The 11,025-nt window shown below is 41.4% G+C and overlaps 1 protein-coding gene across 1 annotated transcript; it reads right to left on the bottom strand.

Moving 5' to 3' along the window:
- Positions 1-290: 290 nt before the first annotated feature.
- LOC148325897 (retinal homeobox protein Rx1-like) lies at positions 291-7,142 on the bottom strand. Its single transcript, XM_088311843.1, has 3 exons — positions 6,552-7,142; positions 3,437-3,687; positions 291-1,290 (listed from the first exon to the last, which is right to left on the bottom strand). Exons 1-3 carry the CDS (start codon positions 6,850-6,852, stop codon positions 850-852), a joined length of 993 nt encoding a protein of 330 aa, XP_088167969.1. The 5' UTR covers positions 6,853-7,142; the 3' UTR covers positions 291-849.
- Between the last annotated feature and the right edge of the window lie 3,883 nt (positions 7,143-11,025).

Below are 11,025 nucleotides of genomic sequence, written 5' to 3'. Positions count from 1 at the left end.
TTTCGATGACACTGGAACGCCTCTTGAGGCAGAGCGTGGGCTACCAAATGATCAAACACGCGAAACTAGATTTGCCCCTCACGTAAGAAGATACGCCCGTTTTTCAGCCAAGCAGTCTACATTTACCATCACCAAATTGTCCGCTGGAACGCTAGGTGCAACGCAGTCACGACAACGCCCCGCAAGGTGCGACATGGTTCCAAACTGTAAACTCGAACAAATTTTCAAACAAGCACAGGTGGTGCTGCCGCTTCCGCCAAGCAAAGTAATGAAGGTGGATGCATTTGAAGTAACAGTCAAGACATTCTTTTTATTCAGACAGAACATTGTTAAACCTAAATACACTTGATCATCTTCACTGGATGTCGGCAGTTTGACTGTGGAAAGTCAGGATGTAAAATTCATGAGACCATTTGTATTTTTCTTTTGATATATACTGTATATATAAATGTCTAATCTGTATTCAATGCTGATGAAAAAAACATGTTGTGGCCACCTCAATGAATACGTTAAATCAAATGCTTTTTTTTAAAAAAAAAAAAGTTATTTACAGTAGTCACGTTTCCACCTGGTATTTATAGTTGACGATACAAAAAGGCTCCATTCAGATATTTTCAAAGCTGCAGACCCCAGCCCATTGGTCCCCCGACTTAATAAAGATACTGGAGCCCTTCTTTTGGCCCCATTAACTTAACCCAAGACTAAATTTAGGCAATAGTTCACACAGTCTAAACACACAATGGTCCTCCAAAAGTCCTGACATCCAAAGTACCCGTGTGTTGTCGCCATAATTTGTAAACATTCACTGGAGCAGCCCAGAAAAAACAAAAACAAAAGAAAAACGGAGGTTCACATGTGTTGCCAGGTTTTGTCCATGGATTGAATGTGCTCTTTGGCCTTCATCCTGAGTGCTGCAATACTGGAGCTCCTGTCGTCCTCCATGGGGAATTTGTCATTGAAGTTAGATGGGCACTGGTACGGCGGCGGCCCCCCCATCGGCTGCATGCCCTGCACCAGGCCGGGCGGACCGCCGAGGAAGCCGTGCCCCGGGTAGGCCGGCTGCAAGCCCTGCGGCGAGCCCATGAAGCCTGGGATAGCGTGCATGGGCGTAGTGCTGGAGATAGGAGAGGTGAGCCAGGGATCCAGGGGCATTGGGTTGGCCACGGGCCCAACGCTGGGCGCCAATGGGGGCCGGTTGAAGGAAAGCATGGGAGAGTCGTGCAGCTTCATGGTGGTGGAGTCCATCTTCTCCTGACGGCGCCATTTGGCGCGCCGATTCTGGAACCACACCTGGACACAGGCAAAGCGTTCACTCATCATGACCACTACAAACTAGAGCAGGCGTGGGCAAACTACGGCCCGGGGGCCATATGCAGTCCGTTAAACGTTTTAAGCCGGCCCGCTGAACTTGAAAAAATTGAAATGAATAAACCTTAATGTTTTAGTTTCGAAATACTGTGGTGTGTCAAAAACATATATTTTGTTGTAATGCTATTGTTCACTTTCATTTAAAATTAAATGTATTTTTTTTTCTCCGATGAGGTGAGGTTACCAAAACACTCCATCCGTCTGCTCCTGGTCCGGCCCCTCTGTCAACTTTTAGAACCCATTGTGGCCCGACAATCAAAAAGTTTGCACACCCCTGAACTAGAGAGTCACTATTAGTTTTTAAGGACTTGATGTTAGACCAGAGCGTTGCAGGTTAAAACCAGTCAAAAATACAAAACATGGAATCGGTTTACACGTCTTCATACCATTGAGCAAGGCACTGAACCCAAAAGACCTGATCCGGACTAAAGTATAAAACTTGGAAGTGGTTTCAAAGTTTCACATGTGCTCACTTGTTATTTGGGCAACATAATGAAGCCCTTAATCACTTTTTTCCTCACTGGCAAAGGGTTGATAACTGATTGAAAAAAGTTCTTGAGAAGAAATGTAGCAGAGCTCACGTTTTAAATGTGAAAAAAGTCGACGTTCAAGTTAATTTAATCGTGGTGAATAAAATTGTGATCACTATCAACATTATTCAGCTCTAACGTCATAGATGTTGACATAAAAGTTAATTGAACTGATCATACCATTTGTATTCTGGGGATGGCCTGCACAATTACCATTGTAAAAGTCCACAAAGTATTCCTCACATTTTTTTTTTTTTTGTATTTGCCTTAAGTTCTCTCAAGCGAATTTTCTCCAAAATGAACACTGTTGACTCTTTTTTTCCACCCACCACTTGTACATCATACAGCAACCTTCATCAAGACCACTTAGCCAAACTGTCATTTATGTTTGCGCTTGCGGCGAACTGGACAAAGGATGGCAGTCAGCAGATGCTGGCCGCAGTGTGCAGAAGCAACAACCTAAAAATAGAGGAGCGCTTTTTGTTGATGGGCGAACAAGGGAAACAAATCAAATTCTTGATGCCTGCCACAATTTCCCACTTAAGTTGCATAAGTCTTGACTGGACGATTGTTTGAGACCTGGACCTTGCATTTCAAACAAGAGAATGAATGACTAATTCCAAGCACTTTTGAAGTGGCCTTGAGCCAGGCACTTCTCTTATTGGGACCTGCTACACCAAAGTTTTAGAATTTAGGAAGTGTTTTCAACAATAGAAGGCTACATTTCCAAACCTTTTCCAGTGTCCTTGAGCAAGACACTAAACTCCGCTAGGGCACGGTAGCCCAGTCTCTACGGATTTGGCTTTGTCCCAGAGGATTTCAGGATTTAGAAAGACTGTGCTCCGAAAAGTGGAACTTGGTACTGATTGCCAAAGAGGTGAATTCACTTTCCGAAAACAGTTGACGTGATCTGGAATCACTGAACCTATGATTCTTCTGGTGCGCAGGAGTTGTACCAAACTCCCAACTACTTTGGACCGCAGAGTCGCTGTCCATTACGAGTTGAAATATTTAAGTTAAGACTGGTTGCTAAGGAGAGATTCTTAAGTACTGCGGAAGGTAATAAACCTCCTGCAGGACTGTCAGTTGATCTGTTTGGGATTGGCTTTGGAGCAGAGAGTTGTCGGTTTTAAGACCTTCTATGAAATTAACATTGGAACTTGGAAGTGAGATTGGCCAGTTCGGTAACATCTTGGCCTTGGACCAGAGATACCGCCAACATGCTCTTGCATAAGGCTCTGAACCTATACCTGAACCATGAAATTATTTAATGGTGAGGGGTCTGTGGATAGCCCGCCCCCCCCAAAGCAAATATCCAGGATCGCCGCTCGTTGTCCCCACCCTTTGCACCCCACCGGATTGCAGGTAAAGACCGCCTATGGACGACAATATCGGATCTTGGACTGGTTGCTTCTCTCAAAGTTCACTTTCCAAGCTCTATCAAAGTGCCCTTGTGCAAGTCATCAAAATCCAACTTCCAGGAATGTGGAGGTCAAATATTATTTTCTGAATGATGTACACTTTCAAGCCGGCCTTACCTGCACGCGGACCTCGGGCAGGTTGACCTTCATGGCCAGCTCCTCACGGCTGTAGACATCCGGGTAGTGGGACTTCTCGAAAGCACGCTCCAGCTCGTGCAGCTGGTAGGTAGTGAAGGTGGTTCGGTTCCTGCGGTGCTTCTTCTTGCCGTGCTCCTCCTCTACAATGGCCTTAGGGGAGTCCTCGGCCAGGTCCTTTTGCAAGCTGCTCATCTCTCCATCACACTTGTTGCTGGAGAACAGCTCTGACGCTGAAAAGACAGAGAAGATTGTTGGATTGTTAGACTGAATGCATTTCTCCTGCCGAGCATTTCTGGACATAACATCCTGGTGCAGAGAGTAGTGAAATCTGACTGATGTCCTTGGCAGTAGGTCCTTACCATGGGGGGTCTTGGGGAGCCCCAAGTGACATGACATCTTTCACTGAATTCCTCTCTTAAAGTAATCCCACAGGAACAGATGCTACCTAGCAGTTAAATCCGACTCTAATCCTTCCACGCAGTCCGCATTGTGTCTACTAAAAACTAACTAAGACGTTTTAAGACAAGAGGAGTACTGGCTTGTGATGATGACATAATGTCACAGTAGCTAGATTAGATAACCAAATTATTTGGAACAGCCCAAACAGTATGATGCAGCGTATTGTGGTTGTCTTTGTGATGGCAGGACTTTGAATGATTTTTGAAGAGCATGTCATGCAGAACACGCCAAATCATAGTTTATATTCACTAACCGAAAAATGCATTAAACTCGTTTGCAGTAAATTATTTGCAACAGTGGTGGGAAATTAATTTTGCTAAGGGGCCACATGAGAAACTGGAATGCTTGCTGAGTTAGTTAACATGCTAACCCCAAATTTCTTCGATATTAATTTTAATAGATTTCAAGAAGGCATATTATCTCAAATACACTACATGTGTTGATATGGTGTAAAAATGCACATTTTAAACAAAATTATGAGCGGTCGATTATGGGCACCAAACGGCAACACATATTAGCTGTTCCTAGTCAGGACTTCCAACTACAAAAAGTAGATAAGTGGGAAGTATGATATTATTGAAGTGATGTATACTGATGCAGTGATGGCTTAAAATACACTCAACACATACAGTAAATCAGACGTGGGCAAACTACGGCCCGGGGGCCACATGCGGCCCGTTAAACGTTTTAATCCGTCCCGCCGAATTTTTAAAAAATTAAATGAATAAATCTTGTTAATGTTTTATTTTCTCAATACTGTGGTGTGTCAAAGACATTTTGTTGTAATGCTTTTGTCCACTTTCATTTAAAATTACATTTATTTTTTTTCTCTGATGAGGTGAGGTTACCAAAACACTCTCTTCCATCTGCTCCTGGTCCGGCCACTCTGTCAAATTTTAGAACCCATAGTGGCCCGCCAATCAAAAAGTTTGCACACCCCTGCAGTATATGAAACTGTAAATTTGCGTCTTGTATTATAAGACCAAATCCTTTTGACCGCCTTTCCACCAAGGTGCGGAAAAAGAAATTAGAACATTAGGACAACTTCTGTCATTTTTCCTAGTCTCTTTTTTGAGAAAAAAAAATATATATAGTTGCTAGAGTTGTCAGAAACGTTACTAAATCTAGCAAAATTTCCGAAAAAAATTGATGTTTTATTTTGACTTCATGGCCACTGAGGGCCTGTGAGAGACTGTGGGCGGGCCGGATGTGGCTCCCGAACCATACTTTGCCCTGCACTGATTTACAAGGTCTTCTCACTAACATGGCAGCGTCAGTCACTTCATAATCACAACCTTAACATTTTCTTCTATTATTTGGAAAATATGTAATCTTGGATAATGAGTCACTTGCTGCCTCACCAAGTTTTTCTCGCCTTAAACAACGTTTCATTTGAATGTTGAAACTAGTAAAGATAAATACAAACCTATTGTCTTGAGAAAAAAAAATTCTATGTGCAAAGTACCTCAAAGGATGTTCATAATGGCCATCTACTGCCATGAATTTTGTGTTTAGGAAGATAGATTTATAATGTCCCAAATATTTTCAAAGGTAATTGAAATATTTGTAATTTTATTTAATTGTGAATGTGTGTTCGCATAATTTCATAGCACAAGGATCCATATTCAAATTAAACTCAAGTCCAACCATGCGATCTCTCCCAGCCAAAAAGCAATACATAGATTCATAAAGTCAAAATTTGTGAATTTTTTTTTTTTTTTCATTTTCTTAACAATGAATATATTTTTGTAAGGTTTTAAAGGGCAAGGAACCATATTTGGTACAGTAACTTGTTAACAATAGACGTGACATGCTTCCCTTTACGGCAGTAGAATCATGTGACTCCCCCTGGCCAATCAGATAATGCTAACAATAATAATATGTTAAAAAAAATCTCCTTTCAATTTTCTAATATTTTTGACATATTGCATATTGTTGCATTCCAGCATTCTAATTGCGCCTCAAAGCAATTGTTAGAGAGTCTAAGTGAGTACAATGGTGATTCTATGAATGATAAAGGATCAATAATATTTTATTAAATTTTGCATTATACATTATCATTATTTAAGGTTAATATTTATTCCCATTGGTGCATGGAATAACAAATAATAAAACATCTATAAAGTCGTAAAAAATATTTATTAATTTTATAATATTTTTTACAAATAACATTTTTTTAATAAAAATTTCAACCAGTTTTATCATTTTTACAAATATGTTTGTACTGCAGCCGCCTCAAAGACCCTTTTCGCCAGAATCAGTGTTCACAAGTTACACTGCGGATGATGATCCTCCAATAATAATTAAAAAAAATTACACTTAGAAATGTTTCAAAAGACATTTTCCATGTATGTTTATTTTCAAATCAATTACATAATTTATATTTGTTTAAATTTTTGAGTTAAAGTGTTCTCTTTTGTTGAAGATCATACAAATGATATTCTGAAAATTATATTGTCGCTTTTATTTATTTATTTTTATCTAATTGTTAATCTTTTTTTTTTTTTTCAATACTTTTGCATTCCAGTACACCAGTGCCGCCTCAGAATTTGTGGTCACAATTTCCTATGTGGAAGGGAAGTGCATGGTTTTCACATGAAATGACTTTTTATTCCTGTGTACTTTTACCGCTCACCGGGATAGGACGAATGCGGTGAGTTGTCAGCCAGTTCCGAAAGATGCCCGTACGGATCGTGCTTGTCGGGAGGTTGCAAGCTTTCCCTCGTGGCCTTCTGCCTGTGCTCGTCGTCTTCGTGGTGGTGGTCGTGGACGACGTGATGTTGGAGCAGAGAGTCCTGCTCCTTGGCGAAGCCAAGGATGACATCGATACTGTGTACCCTGCCCCCGGAGCTGGACCCGGCGGCCCCTTTTCCCATGTCATAGTTGTCCAGGCAACCGTCTTCCACCATTGCCAGGGTATCCATTGACAAATGCATCCGATCCTTCTTGGGGGGCTTCGGATGGCGGGAAAGCGGATAGACTGGAATTCTGACGCTCAGATCACTTTCCGGTTTCTCCTGCCGAACCCCGATAGATGGACATGTTCGTTTTCCGAAGAGAAGGAACTATTGAACAGTCTTGGACTCGAAGCACCAATGCGATCTTACCTACATTTGCTTCCAGTCACAGGCAGCACGTTGCCTGCAGTATCTAAGTGGTCTACTGACACTACTCGGTTGCAAGTGGCACTTGTTGCTCCACGTTAAGTCCTCCAAATCCGCCCCCCCCACCCACCGCCTCCTCACCAAGTGAGCAAATGTGATGACGGCGTCCCGTCTTCCACCGCCAAACCAAACTCTCGGTAAATAAAAAAAGACAATGGACCACGAAAAGGAAGACAAACGGAGGAGGGATTAAGAGGTATATTAATTGGGATCCTTCCCCTTTAAGAATGACTGACAGTTGTTTTCTGCCCAAGTAATTGCTCCAAATGTGCGCCGCATTCAGGGCACAGTTGGAGGCCGTCGCTAATGAAGCCTTGACAAAACTTTCTTTCAAAAAAGCCATTGTGCGCCAGATAAAGGCCACTAAGCGAGAGTTGTGCACTAATCCCTTCATTACGCACTCCAGAGACACAAGAGATGGATGGACTTTTAACTCGAATGCTTAGCCGCTGGAAACACCCCAGAATCGTTTCCTTTTTCGATTATCTGTTAAACACCCTCCTGTCATGTTGAGGGCCAAATTGGACCGTTTTCAAAGTTAGAAAAAAGATTAAACCCCCTAAATTATTTGCAATAAAATGTTCTATGCACCTTCACTAGTCTAAACATGGCATTCTGAAGTTTTTTTTTCTGACGCTGAGCCATGATTGGTTATTAGCTTGAGCACTGAGCAACTTAGCCTGGAAAGACTTGATGTGAATAATTTCCCTTTTGGATTCTCATACGTTACACTTACCTTTATGTCCTTTTTTCAGAGGTTGGACCTGATTAATGGCATTTCCATTCATTTCAATGGATAAAAATTCTTTGATTTACAATCGATTTGACTTACAACTGCTGTAAGGAAATAAATGAAAATCGCATCTATACAATATAAGGAGTATAATAAAATACTTTTAAAAATCGGAAAGTTGGTTTTTTTCTCCTCAAGTAGAACTCATGGAGTTTAATTTCAGTAATTTCCAATCAGTCCAAAATAAAGTCAAATTTTACGAGAGAGAAAAATTGAGTTTTTGATAGTTCAGCATGCATATTTGGTGCGCCAATGAAAGAAATCTAAAAGGAGTGTTAATTGAAAACAATAATGGTAGAATGGGATTGTCAGGTGGGCGTGGTCACCGGTCTTGCGGGGTCTTTGCAAGTTTCTCTTGGTGTGCCGTCTGGCTTGGCCGACCCGAGCTGCCGCAGCTCCAGTCGGAGGTGTTGCACAGATCAATCCTGTTCCTTAATGAGCCTAAAGACTTCACTGGAGATTTCCTCTGACCTGACTCCCCCCCACCGCACATCATATATTTAGGACACCCTTTTCACTTGGTCTTAGTAGGGATTTTTTTCATTTTATTTTATTTTGTGAGCACATTTTGATACACTTATGACTTATGACAAACATCAAAAAAGTGTGAATAGGTATTTTATTTTTAAATTAATTTTCAACACATCAAAAGATATTTATTTACTTTGGCTTTACAAAGACTATTGGTAATAAAATATTTTGTAATATTTAAAGTATTTCCAACATTAATTTTGAGAATTCCATCTGCAATGTAGCAAGGGGAACGACTAATATAAATGCAGTGCCCAGGTGGCACATTAGTACATTGGCCATCCAATTGATGCTGAGTGACAATTATGGTGTGCTATTTTTCCTCATTAAATACCACACTTTGTTTATTTTATTTTTTTTCGGGGGGGTCGGGGGAGAGGAGTGGGACTGGAACGGATTAATGACATTTCCATTCATTACAATTGGAAAAGATGATTTGAGGTACAGGTGTTTATGGTGACAAAATTGATCACAAAACAAATGAAACTTGTATCTCAAGACATCTCAAGTCGGTCTCATACAGTCTTTCCCAAAAGACTTAATTCTACATGTCATTCGTTGAAACTGCGTGTTGCATTGAGTTTGTTGTTGTTCAAAGGCTTGCTAACAAAATTAAACCCATCTGTCAACATCGGGCCTCTTTGCCAACAAGCCTGGCTTATTCCATGTATAGGAGACCACTCACATCAGTGTAACAACATAGCTTCTGTCTATCATTTTTGTTTATGTGCTTTGTTTTATTGCTAAATGAATCCCAGCTAATCAGCAAATGGGAAGAACAACGTTGATAAAGTCACAGATTATTCAGAAGACACGACTTGTAATATAAATGTTTTTATTACATTTTGCCAATTTTTGGCAACAAAATGGATGTCACATGCCTTACTATAAGGCAGTAGTACTATTAATTTCATTTATATATTTTATAAATGACACCGTTGTAAAGGCCAAGTTCCCATTCTTTTACTGAAAAAAAGCATGTGCTTGACAACATTAATTAATACAGGTAGTGGTAATCATTTAGATCTGACGCAAATTGTCATATTGTCCGAGGAGTCGTCTAGTGACACCTAGCGAGTCATTGGCGAGCGAAATTGATAATCATGTTATCACATTAATATATTAAAGCTGTCCCTCTTTGCTTGTTTCCCCCACCATTATCCTAATTGAGTGCAAATTGGTTAAGCGGGCGCAGTGTAGCTACCAAGCATCTTAGTTTTATCAGATGACACTTTAAGCCTGCCACATCCTATTAGCCACAAAGCAGCTAACGCTGCAAAGGCGCTGTGTCAGCTTGCGAGGGAACGAGGGAGGAAGAAAGGAAGCACGGCAGGAAAAAAGAAAGGGGGATGGGGAGCAGGAGGACAGGGAGATGATGGATGGGAGGGGCTACTGCCGAGCACCATGTGACCGGCTTGGAGTCAAACGTGCGGGAGAAAAGGACTAATGTGATGTATATGCATACACTCCCCTCCAAACGGCAAGGTCAATTTATTTGTTTTTGTTGATAACTGAAGACATTTGGAGTTCTGTTCAAAAGATGAAAGTGCAGAATTGCAGCTTTTAGTTCAGAGTATTTCTAGATGTGTTAAACAACTCGAGACAGGACAGATTTAGCTTGAAACCACTAACTTTTCAAGTGAGGAAAGGTATTGGAACAGACATGTTTTTAAGGTGACCCCGGCGGTGTGTTGTAGTCGAGGAGCTCCGGTTGCGCCGGCTGCCTTGACTAGGCTGGCTCCCTGCTCGCACGCCAGTAACGGCTACATTCGCTGTGGTGCCAAAAAAGAGTGGACACTTCGTGAACTGTGGTCAGTAAGCGAGCTGATCACCACAGCTGGGCAGTTGACCCTTTTTTGCGGGTCAGTCCCCTGCCCTCCAGCTGCGATATCTGTGCCATTCCTGCCTCAACCCTGCGGCCTTATTCATAAAAATTTTCGTTGTTACCTGTCCCATTACATTCAAGAGAGGAAGTGTATTTGTGTATTTATTATTTTCACCGCATTAGATTGCCTAAAATTGCGCAAAAATTAAAGATGACGCTAATATCCATCCATACATTATCTGAGCCACTTCTCTTCACGAGTGAGCCTATCCCAGCTGTGTATGGACAGTAGGCAACTGGTTGCCTGCCAATCACAAGGAACACAAAGACAAACAACCACTCGTGCTCACAATCACGCCTATAGGGACAATTTGAAGTGATTCATTAACCTACCCGGCATATCTTTGGAATGTAGGAGGACACTGGAGTGCCCGGAGAAAATCCATGCATGCACGGGGAGAACGAGCAAACTGCACACTATATATATCTATACATGCCATATCGCCTTATAATTTTTAATGAAAATAATATTTATCAGCTACTCGACACTCAAAGTAAATCAATGCTGAGGTTCTTTTGGCTTTGCTTATGAAACGTTTTAGCAACATTTTCCAAGGTGACGCAGCAGACCAAGTTGTTTGGCGAGCGTTTAAGAAACCTTGGGAGCTTTTCTGTCGCTTTATCTTTTAATCTTTTAGTTTGCCAAAATGGGCAAAGGGGTTAAAACCCTTCCTGGATTCATCCAGCTTAGGCTCCCTTATTGCACACAGGATTGTTTCTGCTCTAAGACAAACCC

Source organism: Idiotropiscis lumnitzeri, chromosome 12 (assembly GCF_059441095.1).
Source record: "Idiotropiscis lumnitzeri isolate Australia: NSW breed Sydney's pygmy pipehorse chromosome 12, RoL_Ilum_1.0, whole genome shotgun sequence".
NCBI classification, from domain to species: Eukaryota; Metazoa; Chordata; class Actinopteri; order Syngnathiformes; family Syngnathidae; genus Idiotropiscis; species Idiotropiscis lumnitzeri.
Note: the sequence above shows the minus strand (reverse complement) of the source record. Positions and strands in the feature narration are given on the sequence as shown.

Coding starts and splice junctions, on each gene's coding strand:
- LOC148325897 (XM_088311843.1), bottom strand. CDS start 6,852: ATGCATTTGTCAATGGATACCCTGGCAATGGTGGAAGACGGTTGCCTG. Junction 3,688..6,551: donor ACCGCATTCGTCCTATCCCG/GTGAGCGGTAAA, acceptor CTGTCTTTTCAG/CGTCAGAGCTGTTCTCCAGC. Junction 1,291..3,436: donor TGCCCGAGGTCCGCGTGCAG/GTAAGGCCGGCT, acceptor GCCTGTGTCCAG/GTGTGGTTCCAGAATCGGCG.